The sequence below is a fragment of the Xiphias gladius genome, chromosome 23, assembly GCF_016859285.1.
Source record: "Xiphias gladius isolate SHS-SW01 ecotype Sanya breed wild chromosome 23, ASM1685928v1, whole genome shotgun sequence".
Taxonomy (NCBI): Eukaryota; Metazoa; Chordata; class Actinopteri; order Istiophoriformes; family Xiphiidae; genus Xiphias; species Xiphias gladius.
The window spans coordinates 18003931-18026505 of NC_053422.1; the positions used below are offsets into that span (position 1 = coordinate 18003931).

Below are 22575 nucleotides of genomic sequence, written 5' to 3' on the forward strand. Positions count from 1 at the left end.
CGAATTGCTTCTTCATGAACTTGTTCCAGCAATTCTTCAGGAGAGAATTGCTGGGATGGGTACATGCTGGCTGCGGAGACCATCAAAATCATAAACATCATCCTCAGTGTACAATTTTGAATACTGAAGTTCTCCATTTCTTGAAAGAGACCGTGAGCCAGCACTGTCAGAAAAGTTGAATACCCTATACACTCTTGTTACTGTTGCTACTTATACTGTCATGCAGATACTCTCAGACCACAACTTATAGACACGTCAGAGGAGGAAGACACCAAAAAAGGACTAGAGGATGATGTGTATCTGTTTTACTATCAAATGTTCCACTAGGTGTAAAGACTTCTAGTTATCTATTATGAAGCAATTACTTGTTAATTCGTTATCGGCAAAGCTCTCACGAAGAATCGCTGGTCGTCATCTTGTGTTAACACCTTACGAAAGTTATCCTAAATATGCAAGGATGGGGAAAAGAAAACACAAAGCAGAAAATAACTAAATAAATGACCAAACAGTGTAATTTTCACCTTTTCCACTTCAGATGTTTTGACTAGCCACAGCAGAAAAACACAGGCGGAGCTGATGAAATGAAGGATAACACCTGTTCCAATAAAGTGTGTGATAACATACAGCAATTATTAATGTAAATGTATAGTTAGTGACACCTGTGCTTTTCCTGTCACGCCAAAATGACTGTGGTGCGTAGGCAAAGGGGAAATATTTTGAGTCAAGCTTTTAGGTTAATCCCACACATTAGGAACAGGAAAATGTGACTGAGGAAAACTCTGGGTGACAAGACCCTGAATCAGCAATTGTTATTTTTAAAATAAATAAAATATTGATCGTGAAAGTTAATTATTGATCTCAAAACAATGGTTTAAGATATTACATAAAACAAACTGAACATAACTGAAATAATATTGAAAATAATTTAAGCGAAGTATTAGTATACTGGTGGCTGCCAGTAATTATACCAGTCATTTCAAAGACAGACCAGCTGAGGGGTTCTTAAGTGTAACTGCAGCACATTTGGTTGACTGTCTGAAACAAGGCTCAGTTTGAATGGTGACGCGAAAAGCAGAGTAGGAGAGTGACTCTGTTTTGTTTGATATGAAAGAAGTTTTAGATGAACTTGAACTCGTATCATTGCATACTCTGACACATTGTCACCCATGTTTTACACTCAGCATTTCTGCTGCAGTAGTGTTTTACACGGTTGCCTCACCAACTGACAAACAAGTGTTGCAGAGCCCCATCTTCAGGTGATGTTTTGTAACTTAGAGCATTCACAATATTCACACCAGTGCAATTTATTTAATGAAGTACGGAGGGCCACAAAACAGGGAGAGACACTCAATACAATAATTATGTTCTCTGAGTTTTGTACAGTTGGACAGTTGTAATGTGGAACTTCAGAAAAACAACTTTTCCTACAGAGACTATGATTAGCTTACGAAATTCATTGCCTAAACCAGTGCTTCCAAACATTTTTTTACCCCCAACAAAAAAGCATGTGTCTGGGTCTGGCTGGGGCTCCCCGTTGTCAAATTTCAGACGTCCAAGAGCTGCTGTAGCATTTCCCCACAAACTGCTCCGGTGGTCTCTTTCAGATGACTGTTTGAGGCACCAAGAGGTGAAATAGTGCAACATTCCAACGAGAAACGTTGTGTTTTTTCCTCTTTCTTATCCCATTAATCATCTCACAACCTGCCTGAGGGTATAATGTGACTTTTCTGATGTTAGGAACTACTGAAACACACAGCTCTATAAAAGTAGTTGAAAGTAGCCCGATTTCAACCGGCTACAACAGATGCTCACACATGGATAACAATCTAATAATGTCATGTAACGTCAGTCACTGGGGCCATTGTTTCGGGATAATGACTTTTAATTGTGATGCTTTGAGTACATTTTTTGGTATATATTTCTGTACTTTTGCTTATGAAGGATGTTGAACGCAGGGCATCTATCTATGAATAGTGTTACATCATGTTGAGAAACCCGCCCGAAGCCGCAGCTGCCCAGCTATTCCAGACAGAGAAAATGTGCATCGTTACAGTTCGGATGAGAGAAACAAAACGACGCGCCGCTCACTGCATCGACAAATGAATGAAATGGAAATCCAGCCAGAAGCACTTTCTTTCCCAGAGAAGATGATTCCCCCCCGGTTTACCGACGAATCGACGATCTCCGGTGAACCTGGACCACTCAGAGCGCGAGAGCGTCCGGGGCTCTAGGCCAATAGGAAGGCGCACAGGATTTAGGGTAGATGCGCCATTTTACTGCGTCCACAGCCATCCGGCAAGATGGTCCCCTTGCTTTGTCTCCCCTGACCGGAGTTGTTTCGGTATTCAGTGGCCATTCTTGCCCCCGTACCATCGAAAATCTGTAAATTGGATTGAACTGTTTCCACCATACGACAAAACACGTCTATGTAAGTCAAGAAATGACGACGGAGAAGAGCAGGTAGGAGCACAGTTTGATCTGTTTGTTTAGAGAAGTCGTTTTTACATTGATTATTGTGCTGCCTTCACTAGCTGCGAGCCGGGCCATGAGTACCTACTGCTAGTTAGCAAGCTATGCCAGCCGAGTTGTAGCTATTAGCTGCGCAGCCGGCAATATTCAAGTTCGTACACACGCACTTTCAGCAGTACACATGCGTTTTTCTAGGATGTTTGTCGAGGTGGTTACAAGCCAAAAATGCCCCTCTGCGTAAAGATGCAATCACTTGGTTTGTGCTCGAGTTACCTAAATGTTGCATTGCTACTTTGGATGCTGCTAGGAATTTCTAGGCTGCTGTTATCGCGCTGCTTCGCGCCACGGTATCATCGTAGGGAGAGAAGGCCTGTGCATGCATTTTTCGGTGCATGCCCATGCACTGGACCCTGCATGTACTGCCCAGATTGCAAGGTTGCCAGGGCGACGTGGAGCAATGAAAGGAAGAAGTAGTTCAGCGTGACGGTGGTAGCTAAACCCGCTAATGTTAGCAAGCCTCAGTTTGGCATCCCCGACAGTCAGGAGTTCCTGTGTTGTCAAAACAGGGGAAGGCTGCGCTGAGGAGAAAGAGCTGCCGATGCAGAAGAGTGAGCTGCTTGTTGGGCGAGTAGGCACTTTTTTTTTTTTCGACCGACACAGGAATTTGGACATATGTTTCAGGCCCGGTTGCCGCTGGCAGGGCTGAGTGAAAGCTGAACACGGCTCATAGCGATCAAATCAGCACATTATGATGACGCAAAACGGCGAAATAAACAGCGGGGCCTCTGTCTCAGAGTGCTGTGCTGCAAATAAATGCACGTAAAAGCGTGCAAGTATTGCACTGGTTAGGCTCCATTACTGTATAATAACACAAATGCAGTGATTTTTATCAGCGACATACTGTTATCTTTAAAGCCAGTTTTGTCGGTGGCTTTCATAGAGACTATCAGGGAAACCGGAACATTGTCTGTAACCTTTGACATTGCCGGTGTTGTGCAGAAATTTGTTCCTCTTCAGATAGTGTTTCCCTTCTTTTAAAATGGTGTCTTCTGTGGCGTCCCTTTCCGCGGCTGGGATGAGGCATGGGTTAGGTTATGGTTAGGCGTAGCAGAGATAAGTGTTTAGGGTCAGGGTAAGGTTAAGGTCAGGTTAAGCAACACTGGAGACGACTGGTTGGGGTGGGGGACGAGATCTGGTTCAGATTTGGTAAAGGGAAACACATACCGAAGGGGAAAGAGACTTTGATACAACACCAGTAACTCACTGGAAAAAACATCTTCACTCTGACCCCTCTATAATCACAGTTATATATTACAAATGTAGCAGAGCCTTATTAAACATTTTTCTTTGTTCTGAAAATAAAAAAAATAGGTAGGCGACTCAAGAAATATTAAATATCTGTTAATATTATATTATTTAAGACAAGCTCAAATTTTGGGGTATTCATTTTCCCTGCTACAGCTGCTTCTTTCTTGTTTTACTTTAGTGGCCTGTTATGTTTGTATTTGCTTTGCTGTGATTTTGAACAGTATGTAAGTAATTCTTTCTTGTTCTTCAGTTGGTCATATCTACATGCAGTATGATAACTGCATGTAGATATGTCTGTTTCTTTTCTTTTTTTTTTTTTAAACATTATCTTGCAACATCTTAATTTACCGGTATGTTCATCAGAAAACAAATTTTCAAATGTCTCTCCAGGTAATATGAGTCTGGTGACGTCTGAATCAAACCTAGACCAAATGGCAGAAAAAGCAGAGGAGGTAAGCATGCAGCCTCTTCGACAGTCAAATAATGTGTTTTTACCTCTGTGTGTTGACAATGTTGGAAAAAGAAACTCGTCCTAAACGGCACATGTTTTACTGATTTTGATTTTTTGTTTTTTTGTTTTTTCAATACATCTTGTTCTGAATTGTCATGGCATTAAAATAAATCTTGTATCCTCATCAGCCTGGTAGCTCAACAGATAATATGAAGCCCTCTTCTTCTCGCAACAAGAGGTGAGGCGCAGTTTTCTTAAATAAAGCAGTTATTGTTTTATTTGCAGTTACATGCTCTCAAAGCGATTCTCGCAGACATAGCAAAAACTATTAAAAAAACCTTGTGCTAAATCATTTTAGGAAGCCTACAACCACAGCTAAGCACACTGGACTGAATGAATCTGATGCCTCAGCCGAGAGTGAAAATGAAGGTGCCACTTCTGACAATCCTTCAGACAGTAACATGGGCAGCGCATGTAAAGGTATGGACTATGGAGGTACGTGTTGGTCATGATCAGGATATTGTTGATGCTGAATAGGATGCTGATTTTGGGACAAATTTTTGCTATTTCTTTCTTTAGGCACTTTAGTGATGAGGCCAGCTGGGAATGATAATAAAGGCGCCATGAAGCTCAGAGTAGATTTCAAACAGAAACACACAGGCAAGTTCGTTTCATTATCTGGAAACTATACATGTGTTTAGTACGTTGATGTTCGCATGTGAGCGTGCATAGAATTTGAATGTAGTTGAACTGTGTAGCCTAATGAATCATTTATCGAGTGAGGAAAAAATTGAAAGGGAGAAAGTGACAGTTACTGATTTCTTTTGTCTTTATAACAGACGATACCCTGCAGAAGAAGGTAAGCTGCACTGCCTGTGGAAAACAAGTAAACCAGTTTCAGCGAAACTCTGTGTATGAGCATCCTGCGCTCAAAGTACTTATTTGCAAGGTAGGAAATTTCACATACGTTCATAGCCATTATAGCAAAGTTTCCCCCTGACATTTTTCAGTCTCCACCATTCTTGTTGGTATTGGTGATTACATTATTTCCTCTTCCTCTAGTCATGCTACAAGTATTACACAAGTGATGACATCAGCAGAGACTCTGATGGGATGGATGAGCAGTGCAGGTATGAAGTTGTACACAAGACCAACAGAACATTATGGTTTACACAATACACAAAAGAAGTAATAAGATATGAATTCTAACATTGTAGGCTTGGTTGGGCATCTCAGAAATACATAACATTGCATTGATTTGTTACCATGATGGTTCTTGTGTGACATGGAACCAACACCAAAACTTTTTTTTTGTGTGTGTGTGTTTAAAGTATGGATAATGCTTTGAGTGCCCCTTTGAGAGTAACATTTAATGATATACATGAAAAGTATTTCTGACCCTTCTATTTGTTATTCTTCAATTCTTTCAAATCACTCTTTTTGTTCCATACATAGATTTTGGCTCGATCTTTACCCATGTGCTGATAATTTTGGAAGCCTTAGCATAAGTGGTCTTAACTATTCAAGATTTCAAAGACCTTCTTTGCTTTATGCCCTGAAACTCTGAACTTTTCTTACCCAGGTGGTGTGCTGAAGGAGGCAAGCTTATCTGCTGCGACTACTGCAACAATGCCTTCTGCAAGAAGTGCATTCTGCGCAACCTGGGCAGGAAGGAGCTATCAGTCATCACAGATGAGAACTCAAAGTGGCACTGCTATGTCTGCAGGTCGGAGCCCCTACAGGATCTGGTCTCCAAATGCCACCGCATCATGGAAAAACAAGAACTTGTGCAACTCAAGCAACGGAAAACAGATAAAACAGAGGAACGTGAGAGCAAGAGACACAAGAACAAAGCAGTCAAAGAGCACAAAGCAGTTGTCAATGGAAAAGAACACACTGAAGGCTCAGGGACCATGACGTTTTCGTACAAAAAACTACAGGTACCCAAAGAACTTATAAAGAAAGCAAAAAAGCTTGTTGAAACTACAACTGGTCTGAATAATACATTCATCCAGTTCATACAGCAGGCAGCCGAGGAGCAGGAAGATAAATCTATCAGGTGTCGGCATTTGAAAGCCTTCAAGGCTGTGCTTGCCGATTTAAAGAAAGCCCACAGTGCTTTGGAGGTGGCTTTGGAACCTGAGTTCAAAAACATGGAGTTGCAGAATGGTAACGAAGGACAACATATTGTGAGAAAGACCACTACAGTTGTGGCCCCTGTAGAAAAAGACAACATGGATACTGTGGCGAAAACAGTTGAGACTGTGGCAGCTGAGAAGCCGGATGAGGAGCAGCATAACGAGAAGGAGGTGGAAGATGATCAAGTTTCAAATGAGACTGAAATGAAAGACAACCAAACAGAAATTGATGTAACCAAAAAGACAGTTAAAACTGAAGTTTGTGACGACGGTCTAGTGTCAGCAGGTGAAATGTCCTTAGATCATGACATCATGTCTGTGCCACCTTCTGTTCCCGAAGAGCTTTTTCAGATGGTGGAGAGTCTTGCGGACTCCACCATGCTCTCACAGACTGACACAGATTTGACCACAGACACTGATGCAAGGTCAAATGGAAACACAACAGACTCTCAGCGTCCCCAGCCCAAGGTGAAGAACCTCATAGTCAAACTGACACCTGTGCCGGTCGTGACGACATGTGGGTCAAGGTCCTCCAGGTCCAAAAACAGAGAAAAAGATGGAGAGCTGCAGAAAAAGTGTAAAGAAGAAGAATGTGAGGAGGAGAAAGATGCTGCTGCTGATACAATAGATGGGGCAGACAGCCCACCACCTAACCGTCGCTCTAGTAGAGTGAAGACCACCCCCTTGAGGAAGCAGGCTGAGAATAAGGGCAAGGAAGAGTCTTCTGAGTCAGAGTCAGAGGAAGATAATAAGGGCAAGGCCAGATCCTCCAAGAAATCCAGTAATGCAGTAAAAGAGGATGGGAAGAAGACCAAGGCTTTAGAGAAAAAAACAGTGGACTCTGACTCAGACGAAGTTCCTCACATACTGCTAGAAAAAGCAGCAGAAGGCCACAGCACAGATGAGGAGCAGGGAAGCACGAGCGCTAAAAAGCGTTTATTCAAACTAAACAACACATCCACGCAGGATACAGACAGAGCATCCAAACGTAAAAGGAAGCCTGAAAGCTCTGATTCAGACGTGGACACCAAAAGTAAAAAGACTTCCAAGAAGAAGAAACAAACTGGCTCAGACTCCTCCTACTCCGACTCTGACCAGGAGAAGGAGGTGAAGAGTAAAGTGGGCAGGGCGAAGAGGAGATCTAGCCGTGTGAAGAAACAAGACGAAGCAAAAGAGGAAGACAAAAACTCACCTGAGAGTAAGGCGGCTGAGCGGAAAAGGTCTTATGAAAAGAAGCGCAAGGGAAGGAGCCCCAAAACAGCCTCCAAGCTGCAGTTGTCCTCAAGTGAGGACGAGGAGGAGCAACAGGCTCAAGGTGGCTCTGGAGAGGACAGCGACGAGCAAAAGATCAAACCCATCGTGGAGGTCAACGTATTAGGAGGCAGCGGACCTTTCCATCAATCCTCAGGTAATCTGGTCTAGAGGGGTGGACTGTTTAGTGGCCTCAGCTCAGCATCTGGCTAACTATATCACACAGTTTGGCAAACCAGACTTTTAAGTTCGTATGTTTAGGAAAAGTGCGACATTTTGGGAATGTTCGATGAGAAGATTGATACCAGTCTCATATCAGTATTGTAAATATGTAGCTGGGGCCAGCAGCCGGTCAACGTAGCTTAGGATAATGCCTGGCTCTGTCCAAAAGTAACCGAATCTGCATACCAGCTCCTCTAAAATGCACCCATAAACATGTTATATCTCATTTGTTTAATACGCACAAAAACCGAAATGGATAAAGTTACTTCCTAGAGTATTGCCATGCATGAAAGTAAACGTTTCCCAAAATGTCAAACTGTTCATTTAATGACTTGTTTGCTCTTCCAACGGTATGTGTATGTGTGCTGTTTTGTTTTTGTGTAGGAGACGAAGCGGATGATAAAGAGGAAGTCTCTCGGGTTTGTGAAGATGATGATGACGATGATCCTGAAAACAGGTACATACTTAAAAAACAACAAATTGCAAAGATCCGCTCGACCGGAGATAGAGATAGTCGGTGACGAGTTATTCATCCATATCATTCAAGGTCAACAAGGAAGCATCTCTTTTACCGTGTGCTAGTTTTTACAGAAAATTTTAGGATTTTAATTGTCACCGGTAAAGCTATTTAACCTAATATATGAACTAGGCCCCGAGCATACTGAAATACTTGACTCACAAAGCACAGTGCGGCTGCTCAGTCTGGTCCTCCACTGAAGAATGTTGTCTTTTCATTGCATACTTTGAAACATGTCCTTAGGGCAGCATTTCTACCTGGTTCGTCCCAGTGCTTCTGTGTTTTGCCCAATAGTCACCATAACAATGTCATAGTATCATGATATTACCATAGGCTACCTTTGTTTCCATTAGTCGTCCATTCAGAAGCCCTAAAGAGAAACTGATATCATGTTAGGGTAAAATTACAGTGGTAAATTGCCATGCAGAGGTAGCAAATTGCAGGAAGGGAAAAGCACTCTCTTTGTTTCTGTAGGTAAATATTACATTTTCAATTATAGTTACGTAAAGGATAATCACTCATCATTTGTGAACAAGTTTCATGATTTATGAAAGGAATTATTTAAAATGTGAATGTGAAGAAGTGTGTTTCCACTGGTTTTTTTTTGTTTTGTTTTGTTTTTTTAATCATTAAAGTAATTTTGTAGAAGCAGCTTTTTATTAAGTGATTGATGTGAACCCCTCTCCTGTACGGTCTGTCTGTTATTTCTTTTCTTTTCAAGGATTGCAAAGAAAATGCTTCTTGCCCAAATAAAATCCAACTATTCTTCAGGAGCAGAGAGCTCCTCTGATAATGAAGGTGCAGATAAAGACAAAAAGTCCTCTAATAAAGTTAAAAAAGAGGATGATGATGAGGATGAAGAGGAAGAGGAGGAGAAGGAAGGTAACATACATTTTCTAAATATGCCCCCCCCCCCCCCCCAATTAGCCTCTTCTATTGTGTATTTTCTCAAATGATTTGTTTCTCTCCTTGAAGATGATGAGGATTCAGAAGATTCAGGTTCTGATGTTGAAGTGAAGAAGCGTGGCCGACGCCACAAATTGCTTCGTCATAAACTCTCGCTGAGCGAGGGTGAATCAGGAGAGGAGAAAGCTGCCAGTAAAGAGAAGAGCAAGGGGGGAAAGAAGAAGTCAGGGCGGAAAGGTTCGATCTGAATTTCTTTAACTCACTGTGTCATGTCTAACAATATGGGTGCAGATATGCTGAACTCTGTTTCCTTGTCTTTTATTTGTCTGTCAGTGGAAAGCGATGACTCTGCAGACTCGGATTTTGAGAAGTCAGAGTCGAGTGCAGAGTCGGGTATAAGTGAGGAGGTTAGCGAATCAGATAACGAGGGGAAACGTCGAAAGACAAGGTAAGGAGAGAGAACTCCATCCAGTCAATACTGGCAATTTGCTTCACCGCCACCCGATCTAGATTGATCTCCTACTCTTGCTTAGACAGGTTCTGCTTTGTTTCTAGAGCTGCGAAGAAGAAGGATGAAGAGAAACAGAGAAGTTACAAGCAGAAGAAGAAGCGACGCAGGATCAAAGTTCAGGATTCCTCTTCCAGCAATGAGAAGGTGTTTAAAATGCAATACACTGGGTAGTAATCTTGAACTTTTTTTTTTTTTTTTTGGGTCATGGCAGGATTTGCCAGGTAGAGGGGCTGGACCCAAATAACGTTTACTAGTCAAGTCGTGGATGACACATAAAATGTGATTTGAACTTACCCCTGGAGTGTCTTATGAGGATTATTGAGGGCACAAATTAATTATAGGGTTGCTTGGCTACTGATCATAGGAAGTGGATTTTTTTCCCCTAAGGGCTGAAGATCAGAGGGCTTAATTTAATGTTCATTTCTGCAGAGTGGAGAGGAAGATGGTGACGAGCAAGACGGAGATGGGCGCAAAGGACGCAAAAAGATCCGCAAAATCCTGAAGGACGACAAGCTGCGGACAGAGACGAGAGATGCTCTGAAAGAAGAAGAGGAGAGGAGGAAACGTATAGCTGAGAGAGAGGCACTCAGGGAGAAACTTCGAGAGGTAAAAATGAAATGTCCCGCTGTTAATCTGGAACAAAAACTGTATGTTCAAAGCTCTGAGCTGTTAAATTCAATAGAGTAGTGTAATCTCCTGATAAATCTACATGCAAGGTAAAAATGTTCAAGAGCTCATTCAGCACTGATACAATTTCAGGAATTCCCCATAGGAAATTAGTTACAGGAGGTAATGTGTAGGTAACTGTATCATGTAGATTAGAGCTGCATTAGTGTATTGACAAAATATTAATCTGCATCTATTATGATAATCAATTAATTAAATGAAAAGCCACTTTTCATTCAAAAATATAAACTTCTGGTTCAGGTTTCTCAGATGGGATGATTTGCTGCTTTTCTTTGTCGTATTTGAACCAGATATTTTTGCAATTTGGACTGTTGTTTGCAAAAAACAAACAATTCAAAGATGTAATTTTGGATTTAAGGTGATTGTAAATGTAAAATATGGTTGTTGTTTTTTATTTTTCTGTCTTTTTTTTATTTGTTTTTGTGGATGAAAGGAGTAATTGAAAAGAATAATCAGAAGAATAACAGACAATGAAAACAATCAGGAGTTGCAGCGCTAGCGTATATGGTTAATACATAACCACTGTGAATCAGGGAGACTGACAACAGTCCAACCTGTTGCTGATTGTGCACAGTCTGTAAGATTAAACAGCTGTAGACTCTGGGCTTTGCTTTAAGTAATTAAAGTCCAGAAGCTACTTATTAAAGTGTGAAAAAAGCAAAAGTGGTCCAAAAGAGTCCATTGTCTTTGGCCTCCACTCAGTATGCGCATGACAGCTCTGGATAAGCTTGGTGTGATTGTTTTTACTGAAATGTTTAAATTTTTTTTAGAGGCAGAGTTAGAACACGTCTTACTTCCCTTACATATTTATACCCGCACAGGGTCATGTGTTGCCAGTTGGGACAATGAATTTCACAATGTATTTGGATTGATATTATAAAATAACACAGCAGCAATTAGTCTCATTTGGCTTTCTTCACCTTAAATTCAGTTATAAATGTATCTGGGCAGACAGATAAGCTGTCAGATATTTACAGTATACAACAAAACTGACCATACCCCTGGTCAGTATCACTAAAATGTTAAATAATTGCAAATCCTGTCCATTTAATATAATTTGATTTGCTTGTTAGCCAAAGCCCAAGCAGAATGAAGCCAATTAATTTGAAAAAACAGGAATGTTTGGCTAGTTAAACTATTATGAAAGGCCCATAGTAAAGAACCAACTGCAACAATAGTCAGTACGTTGAGCTTTATTTTTGATGAAAGATTCAATCCTCCTGGTTACTGATGGTGTTCTGCCATTCTGCTGTTCCTCACAGAGGATTCTTTTCAGCTGCTCTTTGCTGGAGGTTTTTTTTTTCTTTTTTTTTTTTCTTTTTGTTCTAGCTTCCGCTTTAAAATACTCCAAACGTGTTAAGTTGGATTCAAGTCGGGACATAATTGGCCGGGTCATATTTTTTTCTTTTGTTATTTAAAAACTTTTGTTTATGTGATTGTTCGGCTTTGGTTTTGTTTTCTTGCTGTGCGTTTGGGATCATTGTCATGTTGGACAGTTCCTCCTGCTGAAGTTGTTGAGAAAGGGAGTCATCTTTTCATTCAGTGTTTTGGTAGACAAACTTGCATTCATAGTTCCGTCTCTAAATGTCATCTCCCCTACACCTTTGGCACTCAAGCAGCCCCATATCCACAAACACCCAACTCCATGTTTCACGGTTGACACTATGCAGTCACAATGGTAGTTTTGGCAATGTTCACGCTAAACATGCTGGACCCTATCGGATCCAAACAAATTTATCTTGGTTTATCTGACCAAAGAATGCGCTGCCAATATTCATCAGGCTTCTTGAATCATTTAACATTTAGTGGTATTTCATAAGGGTGTACTCAGTTTTGTTTTATACTGCATCTGCATGCAAGCCCTACTAAGTTGGTGCTTGGTGCTGCTTTTAACTTTTGTTTTGATAAACAAAAATAGAATAATTATGATGCCTCCATGTCCCACCTCACAACAAATGGTTGTTGTAAAGCTTGCAGTTAATGTTTAATTTAATCTAAATACATTTCATGTCTGCTGTTTATTTTTGTGTAAAATCACGAAACTAGTAGCAATATTACACAGCAAGCATTCTTGCACTAATTACACTGGCCCTTAACGTATTGGAGGTAGGCTCTGGCTTCTTGCTTTCAATCACAATTCCTTTTAAAATGAGTCAGTTTTAAAAGGAAGTCTGTGTTTGTGTTCATTAGAAGAGATTAAATCGTACATTATCATCAGGGGTTATGATGAACTTGATTATGCTTTTGGGACATTTATCAGAAGTTGGTTATTAGAACGATGAAAACTGAACATTATGACACAGTTGCACATTCACAGTTACATCATGAAATAGTGTATCCCGAGAATGTGAAAAGCACAATCAGAGACCTGATTAAAAGTTGTTAAATCTATTTTTCTTTCAGCTAATATTCGACTTTACTTTCAAAATAATCTTACATCTTTTCTTGGGGCTCCCTTCTCCCTGCCTCTGATCCTTTTTCAGGTGATTGTGGTGGAGGAGTCTTCCCAGGTGACATGTCCCATCACCACCAAGCTGGTGCTAGATGAGGACGAAGAGACCAAGGAGCCGGTGGTGCAGGTGCACAGGAACCTCGTCACGAAGCTCAAACCTCACCAGGTTGATGGTAAGGACAAAGTGAATGAAGTCCCTAGAAACATTTGCAATATTAGCCAAGACAAGCCTCTACATGTCACAGTGAGATGCTCTGGACTAATTTGGCTCCTCCGTATTTGTTTTGTTTCAGGGGTGCAGTTCATGTGGGACTGCTGCTGTGAATCTGTGAAGAAGATCGAGAAGTCTGCTGGCTCCGGCTGTATCCTCGCCCATTGTATGGGCCTGGGAAAAACTCTGCAGGTAAAGAGGAGGGAGCAGCATGCTTTTCTGGCTGAAAATTACACTAAAGCTGCACAATATGAAACAAAGAAGAAACTTATGTTGCATGTGATACAAAACCCACACTTTGGTATGCATGTACTGTCCCTCCTAGACAGTTCAATATTTATTTAAATACATGGTTTTCCTATTTTAAATTGACATAAAACATACAAAAAATGATTGCTTTTGAGGCTGGTATGCTTTGGAAGTAGTGTTAACTAATTGCTAGAGTTACTCACCTCAGATTGCCTGCTTATATATTCAGTCACTGTCATGTGTCCCAAGTCTACTGTATCACCTGTTACAACTGTAAGTACTTAATTAGTCGTATACTGTCAGGTGGAGCCTGTCACAATGAGTGAATCATTATGTTCAAAGCTGTGTGCAGTTGCATTGTGTTTAACTGTAGTTCTCTTTTTGCCCTGTAGGTGGTGACATTCCTTCATACTTTGCTGCTTTGTGAGAAGCTCGATTTCACTACAGCACTGGTGGTTTGTCCCCTGAACACTGTCCTTAATTGGCTCAATGAGTTTGAGAAGTGGCAAGAAGGAATGAAAGATGAGGAGAGTTTAGAGGTAAAGAGTTTCTTTTGTAAAGTTTCAAGTTTTTCCCATTTGACAGCGGAGTGGTGTTTTTTTTGTGTGTGCGTGAGTGTGTGTGTGTGTGTGTGTGTGACCTTTTGTTCTTCATCACACCCCTGATTCATGACCTCTTTTCCTTTTCAAAGATATCTACACAGCATATTGATCTTTGGTGTGTTTAACAGGTGACTGAGCTTGCCACAGTGAAGAGGCCACAAGAGCGAGCATACGCCCTCCAGCGATGGCAAGAGATGGGCGGCGTTATGATCATCGGCTATGAGATGTACCGAAACCTGACGCAGGGCAGGAACATCAAGAGCAAGAAGCTCAAAGAAACCTTTCAGAAGACACTGGTAGATCCAGGTATGGTGTTGCGTAACGCTGCTATGTGTTAGAACTGCACGTTAAAGTAGACAAAATTAAAAGGGGTTCCCCCTTATGTAATGAGAGTGTGAAAAGGGGGGGAAAAAATCAGATTAAATTTTAACTCTTGTTGTCTCAAAAATGATGTTGATATTGATCCATTTTGTGACGGGGTGGCCTTAGTCTAAACAGTCATATGTGAATGAATGCAGCTTTTAAATCACTCCAACAATCACAACATTCGTTTTAGTCTACTTGCTTGTTGGTCCATCACAAAAAAGTATTGTAAGGAAAGGTGAAGGTGGAGGTGTTTAAGTTTTTCGAGCGATGATTTGTGACAGGTCTGTATTCAAAAGCATATTGTTATGCTTTATTGCAACTTCACAGCTGACATCCAATGGGGTTAATGTACTGACACCTTTATGCAGCATTTGCCAAATTAGTCTCTCTTTTATATGTTTGTGTCTGCATGAACTTGCCTGTGGTAAAGACTTTGATATTCTTTGTGAATGGGAGTCACTTCAGGAGTGAGATCTGTAAAGTGTTATCAGATAATGGCCACATTTTAAATGAACTAAAATATAAAATAATACAATCTGAATTGATTATTAAGGGTTGAAGGATTGTAAAAGAAGTCCATAAAACTACCCAAAAGTCAGCCTTCTGTTATCAACACCAGTTACTAACTAATACCGTTGTGACTATAAGCTAGTCTAACGACCGTCTGATGACTAATCTTTTTCAAATGTGTTTGCAGCTGTTCTTCCTCTTGACATTAAGCTTTTCTTTTTTCTTGTTCACTGACACCAGGTCCAGACATGGTGATCTGTGATGAAGGTCACATCCTGAAGAATGAGGCATCTGCGGTGTCCAGAGCAATGAACTCTATCAAGACGAGGAGGAGGGTTGTGCTGACTGGAACGCCTCTGCAAAACAACCTTATTGAATGTGAGACTGCCTGCTTGTGATCCTTATCACAAAAGACAGATAGTTGTCGTCGGTTATATACAGTCAGGTTTTATTTAGATGATTTTATGCCAAGGTTTTGTGGGGTTGTGGATGTATCTAAAACTTCTAATCTTTGTCTCCTAACCAGACCACTGCATGGTGAACTTCATCAAGGAAAATCTGCTTGGGTCAGTTAAAGAGTTCAGGAACCGCTTCATTAACCCCATCCAGAACGGTCAGTGTGCTGACTCCACACTACATGATGTCCGGATCATGAAGAAGAGGGCTCACATCCTCTATGAGATGCTGGCTGGCTGTGTCCAGGTTAAAAAAAAAAAGGCTACATCAATTGACTCAGGTTCTCTCTGACCACCTCCTCTTTGTCTCCTAAAGCACATAATCTATTTCTGTTTACCACAGAGGAAGGATTACACGGCACTCACCAAGTTCCTGCCTCCGAAACACGAATACGTGTTGTCAATTCGAGTGACTCCAATCCAATGTAAACTCTACAGATATTATCTGGAGCACTTCACAGGTGAGAACCATGCTTTTTTTTTTTTTTTTTTGAGTTTTTGTTGCACAGGAGAAAAGGGTGTTGAGAATGGCAGTGCCACTTGCTTGCTTGGTCCAAAGTATTTGGATCTTTTTGGGTGTGAGGAGCAGCAGAGCCTCCAGGGCTGCTGGCAGGGCTTTTACAGAATCAGGTGGGATTTCCTAGACAAGGATTTAGCCTAGTCTTAGGCTAAAACCAAATTATATCGAAAATGCTACTGGAAAAAGTGCAAAGTCTAGGACGAGGCTAAAAATCCTACTGCACGAGTCTTGTTTCTCTTAAAAGTGCTCTATTGACTGGATGTCATTTACTAAGACAAGGTTTTGAGATAAATGGAGGGCCTTTCTGGTTTCTGTTTTTCGTGCTGTATTGTTAAGTCGTTTAGTGGACTTTCCTCTCTGAATGTGGCCCATGGTGTGTGTGTGTGTGTGCGCGCGCATGTGTGTGTGTGCGCGCGTGTGTGTGTGTGTGTGTGTGTGTAAGAGTGGCAGCTGGCAGAGTGCCGCAGGCAGGGTTTAAGCCCAGTTTCCCACGTCTCCCTAATGAAGAGCTCTGGGAGAGAGAGAACAGAGGGTGGGGGGTAAAAGGGGGGAATGTGGGGGCATAAAGGAAAGGGAAAGAAATTTTGAGGCAGGAGGGGCCAGAGGTTTTACACCAAAAGCGAAAACAAAGAACAGGAGAGCCGGTATGTAAGAAGAGGAGTGAAGGAGACGGGGGGGGGGGGCGTATGTATGTGCTGTGGCTCATTAGGCTAGGTTGTCCACAGGGAACAGTGCTGTTGTTGTGACTGTGGCTCTGGACCTCCACAGTGGTGTCTTAGGACCCAAGACCAGCAGTCAGTCTGCAGGGTGACAATGGCAACAAATGTTCCCTCCTTTTGCCACTGTTTATGTAAAACCCACCATACTTCTAACCTCCTGGGGTCAGTGCAGGCCAACATCCAGAGCAGGTAAAATGTTAACATTCAGCAGCTGCCCCTCACTTAAATCATGAAACCGCTGATTGAACAGATCAGAGTATACACGTTCTGGACCGGATATTTCTGTTAAAAGAACTGCTGATGCTTGGTACTTGTTTTTTATGTGTTTTGTGAGGATAAAAATTAATTCACTCCAATTTATCAATAGTCAGATGGTTAAGGGTAGAGGTCAAGGTTTACGTTTTGTTGCACTACGTTTTCCACACTCGTTAGTATGTATAAAATGATTGGGGGCATGCTGTCAAGTACATAATGCAAACACACATCCATCTTCCTCCTCACACTCTTTCCCTTGTGTGCAGGTGTGGGGAATGCTTTGGAGGGGGGCCGGGGCCGTGCGGGGACCAAACTCTTCCAGGATTTCCAGATGCTCAGCAGAATCTGGACGCATCCCTGGTGCCTTCAGCTGGACTACATCAGTAAAGAAAACAGGGTAGGGCTGTGGAAGATGAGACTAAACCACACTAAACACAAATTCAAAACCTGGCATTACATTAGCACAAATCGCACACACTCCGGGGAAACAATAGAAACGCAGTGCTGACAGGTCATGCACCACAGGAGAACAACACACATATTGCCCCTCGGCAGAATTTTTCCCTTATGCATCATTTCTGCTATTCACGTTCCAGCTCTCAGTGTTTGCTTGACCTATATCACCGCACATTCGAACCTCACACAAGTGCACTCTCTTGCAGGGTTTCTTTGACGAGGACAGTATGGACGAGTTTATCGCTTCAGAAACAGAAGAATCCTCAATGAGCCTGACCTCTGAGGACGAGAAGATGAAAAAGTAAAGATTCACTTCCTTTCTTCTTTGTACATTTAAGCACAGATGACCTAATTTAACTGCCCTTCTCTATTGGATCTGTTACTCTTGCTGACCCCATCTCTTCCACTGTCCCTCCTCCCGAATAGGAAAAAGAAGCAAGGGAAGGGAAAAAAGAAGGGATCTGATGACTCGGACAGTGATGATGTGGAGGTCATCAAGGAGTGGAACACCAGCTCTCGGGGCAGAAATGGAGAGGGCAGAAACAGAGCAGAGTCTGTCGATGAACGTAAGTCTGGTGTATTTACTACATATTAAGGAACATTATGACCAGAGCTGTATGTATGGGAACTTCCTTTGCAAAACAATTCATGCCATTCACCACCTATTTCCGTGTATAAATGATAGTAGCCTTGCAGAAGCCAGCCTGAATGATACAAACTCAAGTTTTGTTCCTAGATTTTCTGAAAAATATCCACTTAGAGTTGATTGAGCCTGGAAGCCAGAAATTTGGGAAAATTTGGGTCTCCGGGGACTAGAAGACAACCATAAACAGCATAATGTTTAAAGTTTTGAACTAAGTGCTGTATCTAGGTTTGTGGTTCTGACTGGTAAAAGGTGATCCAATCGGCTGAGAAGCATGAATTAAATCCCTAACCCAAGTAAATGCCTTTTGAGCTGGTTTTGCAATGCTTTGGTGGTCAATATATTACAGATGTCATTGTATCATTACATTTATAAAGTTAAAAATGATAAAACTGGTGTCAAATTAAAATGTAAACAAAAAGACAGCAAGCATGAGAAACTTGATTGACCATATAAACCTGGAAAACAGAATAAAAGGACATATATTTAATGACAATCTTGCTTTGGTAACTAACTTCTGCACACACTGCAGGTGCAGTGTAGCAGAACAACGTGTAATAGTGAAGCTCAGTAGTGGAAGCTTGATGCTTGTTGTCCTGAGTCTTCACTGACTGCATGAAGACTACTCTGTAACTGTATGTATCACAAACAGCTCGGCCATCTGGCTCAGCACCAGGGAGTCCCTCTGCTGACTGGCACAAGGAGTTTGTCACTGAGGCTGACGCTGACATCCTGGAGCACTCCGGAAAGATGGTGCTCCTTTTTGAGGTCCTGCGCATGGCCGAGGAAGTGGACGATAAAGTGTAAGTCCCTCTGATTTTTTTCTGTTAAGCTGCTGGTTTTCAGTATGATACTTTCGTGTATAAGTATTTGAACAGTGACTAATTTTTTTTTTATTTTTAATTTTGCCTCTGTACACCACCACGATGGATTTGAAACAAACAAGTCAAGATGTGATTGAAGTGTAGACTTTCAGCTTTAATTCAAAGGGTTTCCGACAAATATGTGGCCTGTTCGCTCGTTATTTCATGAAAAATTAATCAGATAAAAGGTCGTGAGTTGATTCCGAGTCTTGAATTTGCATTTGGTAGCTGTTCATGGGAACTCTCAATATGCGGTCCAAAGAGGTGTCAATGCAAATGAAGGACGCCATCAGTAGGCTGAAAAAACAAAACAAAGCGGTCAGACAGATGGCAGAAACTTTAGGAGTGGCCAAATCAACAATTTGGTACATTCTTATAAAGAAGGGATGCACTAGTGAACTGAGCAACAACAAAAGGCCTGGAAAACCACAGAAGGCAACTAAAGTGGATGATTACAGAATTCTTCCCTTCGTAAAGAAAAACCCTTCACAACATCTAGTCAGGTCAAGAACACTCCGAGGAGGCAGGCGTATCATCATTCAAAGTCTACAAACAAGAGATGCCTTCATGAATGTAAATACAGAGGGTTTAAAGCAAGGTACAACCCAGTGGTAACACTCAAGAACAGAAAGGCCAGATTAAACTTTGCCAGTAAACATCTAAAAAAAGCCTGCCTATATCTGGAACAAGATTCTTTGGACAGATAAAACCAAGATTAACTTGTACCAGAATGATGGTAAGAGAAGAGTATGGAGAAGGAAAGGAACGGCTCATGATCCAAAACATACCACGTCATCTGTCAAACGTGGTGGAGGCAATGTTATGGCATGGGCATTTATGGCTGCCAATGGAACTGGCCCACTGGTTTTTATGGATAATGTGACTGCTGATAGAAGTAGCAGGAGGAATGCTGAAGTGTACAGGGCTGCTAAACTGATAGGATGGTCCTTCAAAGTGCAGATGGATAATGACCCAAAACATACTGCGAAGCAACCCAAGAGCTTCTCAGGGCAAAGAAAATGGAATATTTGTCAATGGCCAAGTCAGTCACCTGACCTAAACCCAATTGAGCATGCTTTTCACTCACTGAAGACAAAACTGAGGGCAGTAAGACCCACAAACAAGCAGCAACTGAAGGTAGCTTCAGTAAAGGCCTAGCAAAGCATCTCAAGGTAGGAAACCATTTGGGGACATTCATTGGTTGTAGACTTGAGGCATCCATTGACTGCAATGGATTTTCATTCAAGTATTAAACATAATCCTGTTATATTTCCAATTATATCGGTTTGTCCAATTACTTTTGAGCCTCTGAAATGAGGGACTATGCATAAAAATGACTTATTCCTGAACGATTAATGGGATACTTCTTGTAAAACCCCTTGAATTAAAGCTTAAAAGTCTACACTTCAATCACATCTTGATGGCTTTATTTCAAATCTGTTGTGATGGAGTACAGAGGCAAAATTATGAAAATTGTGTGACTGTCCAAATACTTATGGGCCTAGCTGTAACTGTTGTTAAGTGATACTGGTGTAACTTCGGTCTTCGTGCGTCCCTCAGGTTGGTGTTCAGTCAGTCTCTCATCTCTCTGGACCTAATTGAGGATTTCCTTGAACTGGCTTGCAGAGCTAAAGATGAGGACAAACCCTCTCCATACAAAGGTACGTTTTTTTTCTGTGCAGTCTGACACGGCCTGTTTTATTCAAGAAGTTTTAACTGTACTCAGTCGACATGTCTTAACCTTACTTCACTAACTGATCCTACATTTGCCTATGATCAACTTCCCTCTGCATGTTATGACTTAAAAGGCTGTTCTTGGTTTCATGATGTGCTAAAATCACCAAGCAATGTTTAATATTATAAGCGAGCTACTTACTTATGGAGCTCGAGGAGCCCAGTTGTCTGTCCCGAGGTTCATTTTTGTGGTTTTACACTGTAGTCTTTGAACTGAACTGTGTGTGAGATTTAAAAAAAAAAAAAAAAAAAAGTTAACATAGCTTTGGAGAGGGCTGAGGTATTTTCATATGGAGATGCATGTTTCACATTCGTAAGACAGCCCACATGCAACATGTATTCTTGTAATCGCTGGTTTGCTTATTACCCTTAAACACACACAGACACACACATACACACTGCTGCTGGTGTAAGGTCATGTTCCTAATTAAACTTCAGCAGCTGTTTTAACTTTCATTTTGAAAATGATTAGACCTTGACTTTTTATTCCACAAAAAAATGTTTGCTCAAGGGTTTGTAATTTGTAATGAAAAGATCACAGTGCCGTAATTGGAAACATACTGAAATGTTGGTTATGAAGGCTGGTAGGGGGGTCGCCATCTTGAAGGCTAAACACGGCTGGCCTCTAATCAACATAGCCATCTATCTGCTGTCTGCTAATACCCAAACTAAGTCCTTTTGACAAGGAAAAGGCCAAGTAGATGGTGATACATGTGTTTTTGAAGGCTTTGTGGGGTATAGATGGTGATGTTGAATACTCAAAGTAGATTTCTGTAATATCTTTGTGAAGGGGAAGGCAAGTGGTTCAGGAACATTGACTACTATCGCCTGGATGGCTCCACTAACGCCACTACCAGAAAGAAGTGGGCTGAAGAGTTTAATGACACCAGTAACACAAGGTAATGTGCCTTATTATTATGTTAAGCAAAGAACAATAATAAAACCAAACTTTCCAGACATCTGAAACTACAAAAACAGTGCTTAAATTTAAAGTGCATCTTAAAGCAAAATGCTTGACAGCTGATAATTGTGTAGGGCTTATTAACTCTCTTTCCCAGAGGTCGTTTGTTCCTCATCTCAACACGAGCCGGCTCCCTTGGCATCAACCTGGTGGCAGCCAACAGGGTCATCATCTTCGACGCCTCCTGGAACCCCTCCTATGACATCCAGAGTATCTTCAGAGTCTACCGCTTTGGCCAGCTTAAGACCGTCTACGTCTACAGGTTCCTTGCCCAGGTGGGCTTGACATGCTGTTTTGTTTCTATCTACAGATGTGCTGTTTGACAGGCCACTGTCATCAGCTGATAGACAGTTCAGTGGACAGTAATGGAATTAAGTTAAATCCTACACAGCCATAATAAAAACATGTATCTCATATGCTATCGGCCAGATGTGAGGAAGCAAAGAAAATTCATACTATTGAGTAATAACACATAATTAACATGTTTAGGCAGTGGTAGGGAGTTTGGATTGGTAACCAATAAAACTGTGACAAAATTACAATGTGGAATCTCTAAAACACTGGCTGGTGCATTTGTACTGAATCTCGGTGGCTTCAGTGATCTTGCTTGTAACACTAATGAATGACAAATTAATACCCTCAATTGTGCATACAGAGGACACTTACTGCCTTTTGAGTAAACCTTGGATTGTCTATTTTTTCCTTGGCTCTCTGCTCATTTCATTCTCTTCTTTCAGGGTACAATGGAGGAGAAGATTTATGAGCGGCAGGTAACCAAACAGTCTTTGTCATTCCGGGTGGTGGACCAGCAGCAGATTGAGAGGCACTTTACAATGAACGAGCTGGCCGAGCTCTACACCTTTGAGCCGGACTTGCTGGATGATCCTTCAGAGAAGAAAAGCAAGAAAGCCACGCCCATGCTTCCTAAGGTGATCAATCATATGTGTATGCCATCTACAGTATGTATTCAGATTGCCAAATTATGTTTTGATGCTGGACTAAACATCTTTTTAGGAATTAAATTTAGGATAAATCAGACGTGTAATTGGTCTGTGACGAACCACTGACTGAGATTTCATGGTTGTCTTTAGACTGATCCCTAAAGGAAATGCAGAAAAG

General features: G+C 41.4%; 1 protein-coding gene across 2 annotated transcripts in view; it reads left to right on the forward strand.

The window, feature by feature from the left end:
* Positions 1–2245: 2245 nt before the first annotated feature.
* Positions 2246–22575, forward strand: part of atrx (ATRX chromatin remodeler) — a 32142-nt gene continuing 11812 nt past the window's right edge. The window contains exons 1-29 of one of the 2 annotated variants that reach the window (XM_040119360.1): positions 2246–2460; positions 4168–4229; positions 4417–4466; positions 4587–4723; positions 4808–4888; positions 5068–5177; positions 5291–5358; positions 5811–7774; positions 8224–8296; positions 9078–9238; positions 9332–9499; positions 9596–9710; positions 9818–9917; positions 10203–10379; positions 12944–13085; positions 13206–13315; positions 13765–13911; positions 14103–14280; positions 15091–15228; positions 15377–15552; positions 15649–15766; positions 17066–17196; positions 17462–17556; positions 17682–17821; positions 18551–18701; positions 20322–20422; positions 21286–21394; positions 21554–21731; positions 22194–22385. In XM_040119360.1, the coding sequence (XP_039975294.1) occupies positions 4173–4229; positions 4417–4466; positions 4587–4723; positions 4808–4888; positions 5068–5177; positions 5291–5358; positions 5811–7774; positions 8224–8296; positions 9078–9238; positions 9332–9499; positions 9596–9710; positions 9818–9917; positions 10203–10379; positions 12944–13085; positions 13206–13315; positions 13765–13911; positions 14103–14280; positions 15091–15228; positions 15377–15552; positions 15649–15766; positions 17066–17196; positions 17462–17556; positions 17682–17821; positions 18551–18701; positions 20322–20422; positions 21286–21394; positions 21554–21731; positions 22194–22385 (5367 nt within the window). In that variant the 5' untranslated portion in view covers positions 2246–2460; positions 4168–4172. The remainder of the gene's footprint in view (positions 2461–4167; positions 4230–4416; positions 4467–4586; positions 4724–4807; positions 4889–5067; positions 5178–5290; positions 5359–5810; positions 7775–8223; positions 8297–9077; positions 9239–9331; positions 9500–9595; positions 9711–9817; positions 9918–10202; positions 10380–12943; positions 13086–13205; positions 13316–13764; positions 13912–14102; positions 14281–15090; positions 15229–15376; positions 15553–15648; positions 15767–17065; positions 17197–17461; positions 17557–17681; positions 17822–18550; positions 18702–20321; positions 20423–21285; positions 21395–21553; positions 21732–22193; positions 22386–22575) is intronic. The other variant, XM_040119361.1, reaches the window with a different exon arrangement.